This window comes from Antrostomus carolinensis, unplaced genomic scaffold (assembly GCF_000700745.2).
Source record: "Antrostomus carolinensis isolate BGI_N321 unplaced genomic scaffold, ASM70074v2 scaffold5269, whole genome shotgun sequence".
NCBI lineage: Eukaryota > Metazoa > Chordata > Aves > Caprimulgiformes > Caprimulgidae > Antrostomus > Antrostomus carolinensis.
Window position 1 is genome coordinate 1 of NW_010340511.1, and position 16,985 is coordinate 16,985.

Sequence of the window (16,985 nt, forward strand, 5' to 3'; positions counted from 1 at the left end):
CGCGTTTGCCGCTCGCTTTTCGACCGTCTACAACGTTCGAAGGAGAGTCTTCAGCAGCAACGCTGATTGGGGTTGAAGGATTTACAGCAGTCAGATCTGACACCAAAAGAAGGGTCTGTCGAATCTGAGCTTTGCACACTCGGTGCTCTCGGCTCTAAACTGATTGTGTGACCACTCGCTCGAGCCAACAGCTTGGCTGAACTGAAGAACACGTGGTTTTTTAAAAAAGCCCTACCTGTCATGCCATGAAGGAAAAGTTAACCGCAGCAGAAGACAAAGCCCAGGGAACACTGAGAGCCTGTTCACTGAATGAACAGCTTAAGGCAGCTGTTAACAAAGTACCCCACCAAAGGAATTTTTTTTTTTTTTTTAAGTGAAAACAAAAAGGAAAATGGCTGAATTGTGACACTGTGCATTATTACAACACCAACAGATTATTATACACTCAAGGATTCTCAAGTAATGAACATGTAGCCATTAAACAAATTATTACTCTCAAGACATTTATTACAAATGTCAGAACTTATTCATAAAATAAAACTGACTTAAAAAAAAAAAAAAAAAAAAAAAAAAAGCCAGAGCTGGGATCTTACATCTAAACACAGGAATACGCTGTTTTTATGAATAAGCAGTATTAACTACATTCTTAAAAGAGTTTTAGTGCATTGCATTCTTAAAAAAGAAAAACATCACCGCCCCAAAATGGTTCCTACAACATTTAACAGTTTATAGAACTAGCCTAGTTATTTTTACCTGCCTGTTACTAAGCCCATTGTTAGAAGAGTGAAACCTCTGGTTTCAGGCTAAATTCAGACTTCTATTAAGGACGAAATTGGTTTTAAAAAAACGGTTGCTTTACCAAATTTTGTAAGCAAATTACATTAATCAGTGTCTCACTGCCATACCGCTACCACTATTGCCCCAGCAGACCACTCTCTCCTCCAAAAACTTGCTATGCAATAACAGTCAGAAACCTTTCAATCTGGTAGTTTTGGTATTAAGATTAAATTAGACATTAATGGTTTTAATCTAAAAACGTATAAACTAAACCACCTCTTTTATTTTATGCATTAAAAACAATGAGGTAGGCACAAAAAATAAACATACGTAGTTTGGATTTCATTTATCTTTTTTTTTTTCTTAGTTCTGCGAGTGCAGACTGTGGTAAAACTGTTGTTGCACTTCTAGGTTTAAACAAAAATTAAACCTTTAACTGAGGCAGTGCTAATACTGTGACATAACCAAGTTCTGGCCTAACACAGAATCATTATAGAAAATTATTTTTTTCTCCTTTTTTTTTTTTGCTTTTTTCCTTTTTTTTTTTTTTTTCCTTTTTTAATCATCTGCACATGTTTCAGGCAATACCTGGTACACAGAAAATTACTAAAGTTATTGGCCAGGCCAAAATAAAACTGCAGAAACAAAAAAAAAACCAACCCAAGAATTCCACCCCGAGCCCCTTCCCACCCTCCCTGTCCCCAAGAAGAAGTTATCCTAGTCACTGCATCTTTCACATTTTATAAATATTAACTTCTTAAAACCTGCACTTTCCTCTTTGTCCACATATTGTCACATTACAAAAAAGAAATGTCAATTAAATACATTGTTAACATTACTAGACTAGATCTGCCCTCTGTTTCAGCCAGTCTGACTCTCTACACCACTTCTCACCTTCTCTTGCCTGCCTCCTGTCCACTCAACAGCATGTTCACGGTAAGTCTGGTTTTATTTTCCTTTTTTCCCCCCTCTCTGTTTTAACACTAACAGACAGAGTCCTTCAAAGCCTAGGAATCCTGGAGCTGAAGGGAAAAGAAGACCTGTAGCTTTCTAGCATGATCCCAAATCTCAAAGACATTGTAGCACCTGATGGCAATATCTTTACAGCACCAGCCGCATCGCAGCCTCCGTTGAAAAACAAAAAGAAACCTAACACCAGTGATGCCTGCACACACATTTACACAGAGTGCTGCATTAGTGCAGGTCTGTACTCCAGTTGAAAATAATTCCGAGTTATGAAGATCTCAGACTCTGGATGTCAGCAATTCCTTGCCAAATCCCACCGCTTCTACCAGCTCAGAAGAGAAGTCCTGCCAAGGGTCATGAAATAGACTTGACTGCTTCCACCCGACCGTACGGAGGCAAAGAAAACCTGTGAAGGAAAGAGATGTGTAAATGCAACAGGCAGGACAGCAGAGGCTCTAATGTGCCTTTACTGCCCCTGCTGTCTACAGTGACATTGCAGTGCAGTGCTGGCTCTGGTGCGGAAGGAGTTGACTTTCTCCATAGCAGCCTGTATGGTGCTGGGCTTTGCATTTGTGGCCAAACAACATTGTTAACACACCAGTGTTTTGGCTACGGCCAAACAACGCTTGCACAGTGTCAAGGCTTCCCCTCCAGCTCCCTCAGCCAAAAAAGGCCAGTGGGCTGGGGACGGGCAAGAGCCTGGGAGGGGACAATGCCGGGACAGCCAACCCAAACTGACCAAAGGCATGTCCCATAACATATAATATCATGCTCAACAATAAAAACTCAGGGAAAGGGAGAGGATGGGGTGGGACATTGTGGCAATGACATTTGTCTTCCCAAATGAAGTACTGCTTCCCAGGAAGACGCAGGACGTCTGCCTGCCCATGGGAGGTTGTAAATAAATTCTTTATTTTGCCTGGCTTGCATGCACAGCTTTTGCTGTCCTTATTGAACTGTCGTTATCTTGATCCCTGTGAGTCTTTTCATCTTCCTTCTACTTTATGTCCATCCCACAGGAGAGGGGAGTGAGTGAGAGGCTGGGTGGGTGTTTGGCTGCTGGTTGGAGTCAACCCACCGCAAGTATCCAGTTCAAATACACGTTTACCATCTTGGCAAGAAACCAGACGGGAGGAATCGTACCTTGTCATTGCGTTCGCATAAGAACTTGAGTCTTTGTGCCCTTTTGTGCATGAACACACCATCCAAGTGTCCAGTTTCCACCGATCGTATTTCGATAGCCTTTTCTCCCCAGCCCATAATCTGGTTGGATCGGATGTACGCTTTGGGAGAGAAAACACAGCCCATTAGGACAGGCAGACAGCAACATAGAGGAACTAAAAAGCAGAGGAATACACTGGCACACTCTAGTTAAAAATGACCTGCGTTTACTTATTGTAACTACACACATGTTCAGAGCGCTGTTTCTGTCTTCAGCATCTTCATGAACCACCTTTTTTATTTTCTTTCCCTGTGGGTTTTCCACATTAGTAACATACATCTTGCCTGAGCATTCAGAGCACAATGGGAGCCTTCCAACCTTCAATTAAATGGAAGGAATATTGAGTTTTTACACAGGCTTTTTCTCCCAAGTTTGGCAAAGAGAGGTTAATTAGGTGTTGACAAGGAGAAAGCAGAACCCAAAGTTTAAACAGACTAAAACCATCCACTCTGGTATGTCCCCAGCACCAGCTCTGTGTCTTACAGTGTTATTTTCCCTCCTTGAAGGAGTCTGTGAGCAAAAACAGAGAAAGGGGAGAGGAAAAGGGAAAACTAGAAAAAAATGAGCTAGCCTCCTTTAATATGAATAATACTTCAGAAACCTGCTCTCCGTCTTGAGAAAGCCAATTGGTCTGAAAAGTATTCAGTATATCTTAAAAGAGGTTTATACTAAGCTCTCTAAGTGTAAATACTATTTATTTGTCATACCGCTTTCCTTTGTGCACAAATAAAGCAAAAAATCAAGCATTTTTCCTTAAGGGTGTCACTAGGGGAAACAGATCAGTAGGAGCATGAGGAAAAAAATCTGTTCTGGATAGCAGTAAAAAAGTCAAAAAAAGGAGAAAGTCACCAGCATTATGGAAAGGGATATTCAAAAGCAATTTGATGGATAGTCTTAGGAACACTGCCAAAAACAACATATGGGAACTTAATGAAGAATAAGCTGTTGCCTCTGATTTGCATGCCTACTTAAAAGAAAAATAAAAAGAACAGCAGCTCTTAGCAAGAAAAATAAAAAAAAAAACCATTTCATTTTGCTGTACTTCCCTTTTATAGGATTTTTCTCATATTAATTTTCAGTGAAATTAAATCAAATTATCTACTACAGTATTATGTACACCTATAACATCATATACAGCATCATGCTGGAAATTTATTTATTTTTAAATAAGTCACTAGTGGTAACTCGGCCAAATAGCTTCTAAAAATTGTCAGATGAGATGTTCAGATGGTGTCAGCTGCCTCAATGCCATTTACTTCACAGGCACCCCCAAAGGCTCTGCAATTTGCCAGCTGCTAAATGCTGCCTGCTTTTAGATCTAGTCAAGAGTTAATCACCACAGGAGTCACCATGCTGTGCATGACACCTCTTTAAATTCCCCCCTCCATTCCTGTTTGCATTGCTCAAACAGCTATCAGCAGTCATCTCCCATTACATGCATCCATTCCAAAGCACATAAAACTCAACGTGTTTGCCCCACAAAACGAAGGTGTGACCACAGCCCATGCCAGGCTCAGCACTGAAATATGGCAGCACAGGCAGTAAGAGGGATCCCCTGGTGTGTAACCTGCACCCATAACAAATCTGTGCCCATTTTACTACACTCACTGCTCCGACTCTCAAAACTACCTTATTTTGAAGTGGAGAGGTGTGGGAGAATTATCATGCTAGGACAGATGAGCTAGGGGCAGGTGAACTGAAGTAAACACATAGAAGTACCCGTAATAATATCCTACCCATCTGCAACCTTACATGTCTTTATACTGAAGGGCTTCCACAACTTTGTGGTTGTCTAGCAAAAATTTTGCAGCAGCCTACAGAGGCCCTGGTGAGTTTTTCATTCCTGAACTCCGCAACTTGCTTGTTTGTATTTTGTTCTTAAAAAATGAGCACAAAACAGACCCGTGTGATTTCTCTCCACTTTGTGCAGCTGTTTTCCAGGAATGCTACAGCATCACTGCTTCTGAATCGGATGTCAAACCCCACACACCTTCCTCCTGCCTGCGTGCACACACACACACACACACACACACACACACGCTCCCTAATGGCACGTTGTATTTGACTCTGCCAAGGCACCTACCAACAGAAGTTGGCATCTCTCCCCACTGCAAAACCACATCCTTGGTGATCCTTCCATATGTGTTGACGTAAACTCCTTCATCCTCGTAGCAGACTAATAGTTCCATCCCATCCGTGTTTGGGAGAATGATGATTGCGTGAGGTTGGATACTGCTCTGGATCTACAGAGAGAGAAGAGAAGAGAAGAGAAGAGGAACCCTTCTGGTCTAACGCCACTGAGCCTGTGCTGGGAGAAAGGGCTGGGTGATTTTTGATTTTGGCTGACAGCCGATTGGGGATTCACTCACTTTAGAAGCCCTAGCTCTGCTGCCCCCGAGCTAGATGCCCTACACAGTCACAAGACCTGGAAACCCTTGGGGCACAAATCCTCTCATCTAAAGTTTAACCTCTCCGCAGGAGCACCCATTTCTTTCCACGGGCAGGAGGGGAGGCTGGGGCGAGCAGCACAGATGCAGACCTCAGACCTCCGCACTGGAGCGAACAGTGCTTGGGGAGGCACATTGCACACTGCAGGCCCATTTGTCACCTCTGTGTACAATGAGCAACAGGAAACCTCGGTAGCTAAGGCCACTTGGCCTCTGCCAACCCTGTTGAATCTCATCAGTGAGCTGTCATGTCATTCGTACTGCCACCTTCCCTGCAGCCTCTGCTGGGCATCTGCAAAGCACTCGGCCATTTAGCGTCTTTCCCTGAAACAGTGGGGCCCATCTGAGTGGGCAGCTCCTGACCATGGAATCGTACTGACCATGAGGACAAAGAGTGAGGCACAAGCCCCTAAGCACAGGTGGCTTCATCTGCCCAGATCCCTGCACCCAATTACTGCTGCCAGCATCTGGCAGTGATCCACAGGGATGTGTTGGTCATCTGAGGAAAGGAAGGGGCAGGGACAAAACCAGAAAGAAAGAAAAAAACCCAGCCTCAGCAGCAGCTCTTACATGTGTTGGTAGATAAATATCATAGACTGATCCTGAATCCACATCAACAGCATGGAAGCCAGCGCAGGAGCCATAGATCACTTTTAGTCTCTGACCCTCTTCTACGGTTAGATCCACCAGCAATGGCTTATGTACCAGTTCTCCAAATGACTGTAAGACAATCAGTGAGATTTACTTTACTGCTTAGAACCATGGTGAGTTTAATAAAAACATGTCCTAATGTACATATTATGGGTTTATTCCTCCCATGCACCTCTGGCCTCCATCCACCAGACTAGTTGGGCTAACAGGTCTTTCATGGACAAGGATAGATTACTCTGCACCCTGTTGCACTTTAATCACATAATACTGTAAGTTATTTTCTGCGGGGTTTACTTTAGTTGGTCTGTTTGGTTTTTATTAAGAATTCTTTTCCTCAATGTTCAGGGCAATTTGACACTCTTGTAGTGTTTACTTCAATCAGCACAGCCATCAGTAACTGATGGTCTGCAAAACAGTTTGGCAATTACACCAAGCCAGCTAACTTCATTCTTGCTGCATTCAAAAACATAACAATGCTGAGTATCACTTAATGACTTGTTCTGCTCAGAGAAAGATGTTTAGACTTGGTTTACTTCTCTCTGCCTCATGTTTTATTTATACAGAGATGGAACAAACAGTTGTGATATTGTGGTCATTTTGATCATTAGTTTATGCTCAGTCACAATTTAGAACTTTAAGTGTACTGTGTCTTTGAGAAAAAGAAGCTCCTAAATTAAAATATAATACAAACTTCATGGCAGATTTACCAAAAAAACTTGTAATATGGCCATGATAAAATGTCAAAACATTTTTGTAAAAGGGGTAACTGCAAATGGCTATGAGAAAATCCTACATACAGCTGAAATGTACTGTTACCTTAAAGGCCATAAATTTATGGTATGGCTTTGGTGCCCATGCATAGACTTCCACAGAACTCTTCAATGCAATTACCAAGAACTTGATTCTTTCATATTTTACTGAAATTAAAACAAAACAAAAAATAAGTCATCAGTAATTCCGAAGTCATTCCAGGTACTTCAGGAAAACAGAAAGTGACAGCATTTCTCCATACTTACATATATTTGGAGGTTTGTAGTAACACTGCATGTATTTATCTTTATGCCACAAAAATCATTACTCTTATCAGTAACTGAAACCATCACCATATTTCAAATTACCTAGTCAGGGCACACTTATTTGCACTTATTTCTTTCCACATTAGATGGTGCTTACTCATCAAGAAAGGAAAATCTGTTTTCAGACAGGGACATTTCCAATAAAAGAAGCCTATGATTGTGGCAGAGTGTATTGGCAGTTCCAGTCACAGCACTGGCAGTGGTACTTTGAGCTGACAGCAAAATTCCCCAGAGGAAAGGAGGAAAAAAAAAAAAAGGAACTGAAATAAAAAGTTAAGAAACGGGTCCATTTCAAAAGCAAAAGGCAAGTTTGATAGCAGAGCAATTTCCTTTGTCCCTAAAGCCTGAGATAACTAATTTGAAAAAACCCAAACCAACAAACAAACAACAAAATCCACAGAGTTTATCAGAATAAAGCATCATTACATAGCTGATCCACAAATGCTTTAACATCTCTCTGTTCCCATGTTCAAACAGCTGCCTAATTAGCCATAAAAAAAACCCCTCTGTTCACTACTTCTGTTTCCAGGAGGGGACTGATAAAATCTAGAAATGGCTAATTCAAGAAGTGGTGCTACATCTACATTTCTAGCTGCCATCTGTATCTGGGAAGTAACAGATCATGGGAACTTGCAAATGTTGAGGTTTATTAACCTGTTTCCAGTGCTGGTTTTAGCGGGGAGGAGAGAAAAACAAAGAAAAAGCAGGAGGTTTCTGCTACCTTTTCACCCCAAGTTTTAGGGCAATATGACCCTTTTCCAAAATAATGAGTCATTCTGTGCACCTTCACCTTCTGCCATTATATCTCCCAACCAAAACTGATTTCAAAACTGGGCAGGAATGAAAATCTTAGACATGAGAGAAGACACTTTTTAATAAATAGTATTTTAACACATTTTAGCTATGTTACTACTGAACAAGCTTGCAGTTGTTGTCTCAGTAGGCAACAGGGAGACAAGGCTACTATTTGCTCCTTTTTAGTCTGCAGGGAAGCAAGACTACTGATCTGTAAGTGTTAAAGGACTTGACACTTTTTCAGCAGACAAAAAAAAGTCTCTCAACCTCCACAGCTGTACCAGCTGAAAAACAGATCTTTTGTTCAGTCTTGTCTAGCTTACAAGATTTCTTGGAATTTTTTCTCAGGGAAGAGGGGGGTGTTGAACAAAAGCACCCTATCTGTGAAAGGGGACTTCAGATAATCCTCATTCTTTGCTCTGGGTGCTATCTGGGAAGTCACCCAAATCTTAAGTTTCAAAAGAGCAATTTATCATTTAGAGGAGCCAAAAATTGCCTGAAGCAACTAAGATCCATAAGTACTACTTCACCCTGATGTCTGAGACCCCTGTTGCATCAAAGAGAAAAGGAAGCGATCAGTGCCAGCTGCCTCAGTGGCAGCCTCCAGACCACAAGCCCAACTATTGGCAGAGCTCATCCTTCTTGGGAACTGAAGCGCAGCTGTCAGAGAGGCCTCTCACTACCTGAAGAAGTCTACTGTACATCCATGGTTCAGGGGGAAGTTCAGTGACAGGCTGCAGCCCAGGGTAACAAACCCCTCTTCATCTGGAAGAGAATGCTCTTTGTTTCAGATGCTTCCCTGCTGGAAAGCCTTCTTTCAATAGCTGTTAATATATTGTTAACAGGCCACTTCATTATGCTACTGACACCCTGTGGTATGATACTAGAGAAGTACATTATTAATTGTTTTTGGGGTCAAGCTCCTGGTTCAGCTGTCACTTACTGTCATTGATTACACCCCACTAGCAGGTTTTTCCACACATGACAGGAGGAGACTGAGCTCAGTCCGATTGCTGCTGCTCCTCCACACTGACTGACACAGCTGGAAAGGAACTGAGCTGGTTCTTAGGAGAAAACCAAACCAATATCCAGTGCCCATTAAGATGTATCATGAAACCAAAGCAAGAGAAAGAGCTCTTGGTTCATAACCCCACCTGCAGGGCAGCAGGATCACTGCATCATCTGCTGACTGAATGAAAAAAAACTTTCACTAGTTTTGGTGGAATTTTCTACAGGCAAATCCATTTAAATTACTTAAAACCACTCAAAAGGCACCTGTCTAGTGAAAACACACTTCATCCTGTAACTGTACTGCAGTGGATCTGAGATGGCATTAGGAAATTTTGTGAGCTAAAGGGGAATCAATGAATCATCTGGAAGTTAAACATATGCTTCTGTTCCCAGATGCCTCCCGAAAGCTCGTGCACTAGCTGGGCTTGCTTTCTCCTCCCACTCTTTTTTTTCCTTTTTTCCTCTCCCTCCTCCCCCCGAGTCTTTAAAATCTACTTTAAAAAGAGGGACATTTTTCACTCCATTCCAGCATGTGATTTCATCATGGTAAAAGATCGGGAAACCTGTTGATGAAGAGATAAGCTGCTGCTTGACAAGAGTCCCTCTGTTACCTAAAAGGTCTAACACAGGTGGTGAAACATTAGCAGCCCTCACTGTCCTTATTAGTACTCTCTTAGAAGTTGCATCCACTATGGAAATGAGAGATGGGTATTTGCACCAGTTCACATCCCAGCATCCCACTGCAAAACCTCTCCCATATTCAGTTTAACCCAGTAACTTGACAACTATTCTGATGCTTTGCCAGAAAAGTTCACCCTGAAGGACAGGGGAGACAGCTAGAAATAAAACCAAACCTTAAACCCAGCAGCTACATGCACTGCAGTTCCCTTTCTCATTCAGCTTTTATCCCAACAACTTAATTATTTCATTTGCTACTCACCAACTTTATAGTGCACACAGCCTTCCAAGTCGCCCACTGTTGTCCAACCCTGTTTCTTTTCTACTTCTGGGTCGTTGTGAAGGATTTTATTTCTTAACCAGGACAAATAGTAAACTCGCAACTTGTTCTTCTTACCTGGCCACAAATGAAAAAGAATGGTTTATCTCCATAGGAAGATAAGTGCAAAAACCCTGCCCAGGCAAAGAGAAAGCCCCGGAGAGCAATCAAAATAACAATGAAGGAGAAACTGCTGCAATCACAGAGATCTCCCTCAGTTTTCACATCCACAACAGCTTTACTCCAGACTCCACCCAAACACAGGCTTTCCCGATAATCAATGACAGAGATACACACGGCAATACCGCATGAACATAAAACGACAAACTCTTTGAACAGCTCTTCGGTTGCCTGGTTCTTAGGATGCAAACAACTTTTATTAGAAAAGAGTTACACTCCCACAAAAAAACCACCAGGGTTATGCACTGAGATAAAAAAAAAAATCTACAGCTGAGTCAGAATGGCCCTTTTTCGTACAAAACTGTAGGAGAGCAGCAGGATGGCATTTGAGGCCCAAAATTATCTATACAGCTATCAGAAGTGCGTAAGACTTGTTTGAAAGGCGGAAGTAAAAGTGAAGAACATGGTGATGAGATGTATTTTACTAATTCTTCTCAGTTAGTTACCAGGACATTTCTATCTCTTTTATTCTCCTCAGAGACACATCTGGTCAAGTTTTATTAAGATGTGTTCATCATTTCCCTGGTGGAAAAGCACACCAAACAACAGCACTAAACAATTCCGCTACTGAACCACTTCACATCAGTTCTGTTGTAAGGAAAAATGTACAACATCTGAAATTGCAGTGACAGAATTTCACACAGCCCATGAAAACTTCATCTGCTTGCTAAAAGCTGACGACTGCTTTGTCAGGGGCCCTTCCTTTGTGCTGCAAGGGCTGGTAATACTTATCAGGCTGCACACAGAAACTGCAAGACATCTTTCTGCTCCACAGGTGAGAATCGACTTGCCCAGGCTGCCCTATCTTCAACTGACAATGCATCTGCCGTGGCCATCTTAACACTCAATACGAGAAGGCCTCTTGGAATACTGAGCAAGGTTCATGATAAACTTTATCAGTGATTCTTTAACAACTAACGGCCTACAGAGCATTTGCTGAACTAGCGAGAAGAAGGCTCCAAATGCACGTACTCAAAGCTTGCATCCTCCTTCCTCCAGCTGCTTTGCTGCCTGAAGCCATTACAGCCCCACAGATGAAGCTGGAGGTGAGGAAGAGAGGTGTGCTTTGACTAGGAGCCATTCAATAAGGCTCCATGAGGTCTCTGCAAAAGGAAAGGAAACAGGAGATGCTCTCAGGGACCCAACTTGTCAGTGGAGTAGCTCCATGCTAGTGCTTCGCCAGCTATGAGGCAGCCAGGCTGGATGATGGTTTGAGCAACCTGGTCTAGTGGAAGGTGTGTCCCTGCTCATGGCAGGAGGGTTGGAATTAGATGATCTTTAAGGTCCCTTCCAACCTGTACCATTCTATGACTGTGGACAGTGTTTCATGGCCCTTGGAGCTGAAAGGAAGACAACCAACCTGTACTGCAGTCAGTGCTGGGCTGGTCAAGTGACACAGTACCAGTCTACACTGCAGAAAGCCATGAGCTATCAGGATGGTCCACCTGGCAGCTTGCCAGCCACATCCACCTATAGAGTTTAGCTAATGTCTTTACTTTGTCTTTCAAGTTTTCATCTGATGTCTACTGATGGATCAGTTCACAGCTGGCTGCTCCTTTCAGAGACAGGGATGGGCATACAGACCAAGGGATACCAGTTGCAGTAGGACATGAAGCCCCAGCATTGAGACCATCCTGCTGTGCCTGGTGAGGTCTGCAGCGGGGTCCAGGAGCTGGCGCAGAGCCCCTACCCTGATGGCAGGAGATCTTCCAACAGAGCCAGGCTCCTTGGGAAAAGCAGCTGCAGGGGCTGGGGCAGCACACGGGGAAGGACAGCTTGCAAACAGGCTGCTCCATGGACTCCAGCACCACAAGCTGTTCCGTTACAAAGAGGCACAGCCTGAAAGATCTTTTTATGATTACTGTCCAGGAGCTGGCGCAGAGCCCCTACCCTGATGGCAGGAGATCTTCCAACAGAGCCAGGCTCCTTGGGAAAAGCAGCTGCAGGGGCTGGGGCAGCACACGGGGAAGGACAGCTTGCAAACAGGCTGCTCCATGGACTCCAGCACCACAAGCTGTTCCGTTACAAAGAGGCACAGCCTGAAAGATCTTTTTATGATTACTTGGATGGGGAAGGGCAGGAGGAAAAGAGGAGGCAGTTTCATAGTAAAAATATCTGTTCACTTAGCTTAAATTTAAAGTGGAACTGGAGACCTGTTTTCAAATACTGGACCTACCATTTAATTTTAAAAGCCCCTTTGCTCTGATGGCATGAAATTAAATGTGAAATAAAACTGCATTGTCCTTTGTTTATCCCCACTACAAATGTGACAGAAGATTTGGCAGTAAATGAGCACCCTGATTTATTGCCTGACTTCATATTTATTAAGCCATGTTTCATAAAGGGATAAAGCTCCACCACTCCCGTGGCTTTCTAAAGATTTGGAAAAGGGATGAGAGCAGGAAAAAATATTCCCAGAAGTCCCACGTCTGACCAAGGGAAGGTCCTCCCATGAAAATACTGCGAACGATAGCCTCAAGGTCCCTTTTGGAAACACTGAAAAACAGGGAACATAGTCCAGACCAGCAGGCACTGCAGTTCTGGGCAAGAAAGAGCTCAGAGGGCTCAAGGTCAGTACAATGCACCAAATGTTTTTTAAACCATCACAAGTCCCTGCCTGCCAGGAGATAAATTCTCTCTCAGATATTTCCATGGCTTTAGCTTCCTCGGTAGCTTAGTCAAACTTGAAGACTCAGAACAAACAGTAGATATGGGAATTTCCCAGCACATGGCTAACTTTTTTTTTTTCTTGTTCACATGATGTGCACCAGGATATTTCTCTCCAACTAGAAATGTTTTTCAAAACAACAACAGAGAAATACCTCAAGTGTGTTCCCATTGTGTTTTAGTGTCTAGACCACAAGGAAAGTCACAAGACAGGAAATTCCTCTGCCTTTCAGCAGTCTGACATGAAAAGAGCAGGACGGGTTAGTTATATAAACATGGCTATGCATGTATTTCAACAAGTCATGCTGCTCTTAATGTTCATATTGGGAGTGGGGGTATTAGATCCTTCTGCTTGTAAATCTCTACCAGTCAGTTTAAACAGTTCTCAAAAATCTGGTCTCTCTCTCTCTTTTTTTTTTTTTTTTGGTCTAATTGTTATGGTCATGAAATAAGAAGGAGCACTCTGCTCAAACCATCAAATGGACTGATCAGCTGGTGACTTCTATGAACTCCCAGCTCCGATGCTCCCACAGGCATCGTTTCAAATGCAAAGTCCCTTTTCTTATATTGAATTTTTGATTTATTGTCACTGTGGTTTTTAATTATTAAGCAGGCAGATTCCAACCAGTTTTTCTACTCTGTCATCCCTTCCTACCTTCCCAAGTGCCACCATCAGCCAGTTGGGTTAGCAAAACCCTTAGGGAGCCACAAGTGGAGCATGTTCTGTGTGCACATCACTGCTCTCTCCTCCATCATTTTTATGACTCTCAGCACTGTATTCCCTGAGCAGCCTAAATCAGGTTTTTGCCTCCCAACAGTATGAACTGAAGAACTGATTAACTACTCTGCTTTGACCTGCAAAGCTTTCTTGTACCAGCTGTAGCAGCTTAGTATCAAAAGCTTTGTTGTCAGAAAGTTTTGTAGTTCAGATATAAATTGGGGAGAAGAATTGATCTCGGGTTTTCTGACTCAAGAGTGTATATTTAAAGCAATTTTAGGTGTCAATCCCCTTGAAATCCTAATGCACTGCAACTTCGCACAATGTGGTGACACCTTTCAAACCTCACCACAGTCACCACATCACTTCCTTAAAAATTCAAGGGACCATTCGGCCGAGCACACCGCAGGGAGCTGAACGACACTCCCAGAGAAGCGGGAGCAGTCCTGGGATAAAGCTCAGAGGCAGCTCCACAACCAATCTGCCAAAACAGACTTTGCAGAAACACGGCCTCGTTTCCGCATTCCCAGTTTGCCTGGAGAGGTGGAGCAACTCACCACAAATAAAAAGACACTGAAGGGAAGTCCAGCATGAGGGTAGCTTAAATTGAGAACTGCAGCACAGAAGCCAAGAGAAATACAAGGGGGAACCTGGGCATAACAGCATCACGGTTTTGCCGAGCGTGCTCCTCCAGCCCTGCCTCTCGGTGGGCAGGGATGCCCCTTTCCTGCCCTGTACCCCAGTAACTTCCCATAAATCGCGGGAGATGGGACAGAGACAAAGGCATAAACCAGACAAAGATCAGCTGATTTCTTAAGGGTTAATGTAGCGTGTCTCCACAGAGGAAGCAATACTTTCCAAGGAAACAAAGAAAACGGATGTGTCAGGGTCCTCAGATGGTGACTTACACAAATGTAAATAAACCTAAAACAATTACACACAGGACTGAATCACAGACGATTGTCGTCTGTGTAGGTTATGCTTCAAACCAACAGATTTTACATGAGTTGGATTATACAATATTTTTGTTTACAAGGTCTACTTTAAGAATAAACTCTATCAAATGGTGCTTTTCAAACAGCTTATATTTTACATGCAGCATTAGACATCAAAAGGACACACAGCAGGTTGTGTTTTTTTAAACCCTCCTTGAGTCATCTTTTTTTAAAAAAAGATTTCACAGCACAGCTGTAGCTGAGAAGGCAGCAAGTGACAAGACAATAAAATATGGTTGTTCTAGACAGAAACAAAGTCCTGTGTTGATGACGCCAGCATGGGCACAGTTCTTTGGACCTGTAGTAGCATAATGCATTAATTGTCTAGGTGTGTGTCCTTTTGCACAAGTGTGCTGAGAGCCAGAGAGCTCCTTCAGTGGAGTCAGAGCGGTTGTGGAGCCTCAACAAAATTTTGGGTGGCTCTGAACAATGACAGAGGGGCCACTGTGAGAAACCTAATTTAAAGTCCTCTCCCTGTCACACGTGTGTCACACGTGCAGCACAGCGAAGGCTGATTTCACAAACAAACCAAAACAAAAGCAAGGTAAATGTCGGAATGGCACCTGGGAAGAAAGGTTAACAGCGCTCCACGTTGAGTTGCTTAACAGCAGGACAAGCTTATGCAATAACTGTCTGGAGCCAAACAGTCTGGAACCTCAAGCTCCATAAAACACATTTTTCATTAGTGCACACAAAACAAACACAACAATCACCACCACCCTTCACCTCCCGTTGCTTTGCCATCTGCAATTGCACCCAGTGAGAGACCAGGCTGAAAGCTGCACCTATTGGCCTTCTCACGCTGGCAATTTCCAAAACACGTACACATCGTACTCCCCTCTCGCAAACACACACACACTCACTGCACATCACTCTTACTTCCCTACTTCGCCAGAGCATTTCCCATTCTACAGATTTTAACACATGAGATGTTTCTGAAACCAAGTAGCAAATCATGTTTTGGTTAGAAAGAGGCTAGGCTGAAAGTAATCATAACAGAGGAAAGGATGCCATTTTTACAAACTTCACAAAGCAGTAAGTTAGAGCTCCCAACACTGAACAAACAAACAGATCTGGACATTTCCCCCAGACCCATACAGCATTTTCAAAGGCCACTCCACAGGAGGAAGGAGAGGGGGCAAGCAGGCACAGAGTGTTGTGTGGAAAATGATTCACTTGCAGAGACAAACTGTAGACTCATAGAGATGAAATGATGGAAAACCCACTGACTTCAGTCAAGTCAGGACTTCCCCCTCAACACACAGGCTGCCAAGAAAAGCTTTCTGCCATGCCATGCAGGAAAAAAAATCACGTTGAACAGTTAACTTTACCAGAAATTGTCACCAAGACATTCAGCCCTTCAAGTACATCCATTTGCTGGAATCGTCTTCGATTGATGAGTGGATAAACCTTCCCCTGACCACTTCTGTCTAGCAGCATCAGACCACTTTCAGTGCCCACTAACAAGTTCACTCCTAGAAGAAACAAAACCAAAGATCCAAGTTAGTAGGCAGATTTTTCAGGTGTTCTGACAAACTGATGCTTGATATAGCAACTGTCTTGTTTCAAGCAGGTCCAACCACTGCTGGTCGGGTATCAGCTGCCTGCAGCTTAAGAGATCTCATGACGTAGAGGCTCTCTACAGTACCTGCCTGCAGTGACTACTGACACCAAATTGCAGTGTTCAAGAGAGTGAGAGACTGGTAGACCATGGAGAGCTTTCTAGAGCACCAGTTCCCAAACAAGAAGGCTCGCTAACGTTGGAGAAGGGGTGAGGCACAAAGTGGTACCCAAGCTTGTGTATTCCAAAGATGTATTAGATGTTGGTAGGGGGACTGGTAACAGGATACTCTTGACAAGGACACTGCAAAAAAGCGGTAATAGGGTCTTGGTCCCCACTGGGAGAAACAGATTGTGGTGCAGCCCTCCTACAAATGGATAGGCATAGGGCTGTTCCTCAGTTGCCCAACAATCTTTTCCATCTGAATGTTAAAACTAGAGGTATTACAGTAATCTTGTGTTTCCATAGATTTCTCCTGAAGATCAAGCAAATACAGATGAGAAAAGTCAGTGGGCTTGTTTCTTTATGCAAAGGTCCAAACATCCACTGGAATAGTTTCCAAGAGTCCACAAAACCTTAGTATTTAAAATCAACTACATATTTTTATTAATAAATATATCAATATACATGAGTCTAGGTTTTAAAAAATATATTAATATATTTTAATATTCAAATAGAACTCTAAAATTTCATAACTATTTATTTGCAATACTGTTTCAATCCAGGAGCTCACAAATTGTGCAGAGACAGGTCAGATACAGCACAGGGAATGGAAATCAAACCAAATGCATGACTCGCTTTAATAGACTTCTATGTTGCAATCCCAGTGTAAAACTTGTCGTCCTTAAGCGCAATAAAAGAATGAAATAAGAAAAGCAAAACTCACACAAGATGATCAGAGTTATATTGCTTAACAGCCTTA

At 42.9% G+C, this 16,985-nt stretch overlaps 1 protein-coding gene across 1 annotated transcript in view; it reads right to left on the reverse strand.

Annotated features, from left to right (window-relative positions):
* Nucleotides 1-6: 6 nt before the first annotated feature.
* MAP4K4 (mitogen-activated protein kinase kinase kinase kinase 4) overlaps nucleotides 7-16,985 on the reverse strand; it is a gene marked incomplete at its 5' end in the record, with an annotated part of 36,396 nt that continues 19,417 nt past the window's right edge. The window contains 7 exons of the mRNA XM_029087020.1: nucleotides 7-2,149; nucleotides 2,887-3,026; nucleotides 5,049-5,208; nucleotides 5,983-6,132; nucleotides 6,880-6,980; nucleotides 9,886-10,020; nucleotides 15,834-15,977. Coding sequence (XP_028942853.1) covers nucleotides 2,066-2,149; nucleotides 2,887-3,026; nucleotides 5,049-5,208; nucleotides 5,983-6,132; nucleotides 6,880-6,980; nucleotides 9,886-10,020; nucleotides 15,834-15,977 — 914 coding nt within the window. The remainder of the gene's footprint in view (nucleotides 2,150-2,886; nucleotides 3,027-5,048; nucleotides 5,209-5,982; nucleotides 6,133-6,879; nucleotides 6,981-9,885; nucleotides 10,021-15,833; nucleotides 15,978-16,985) is intronic.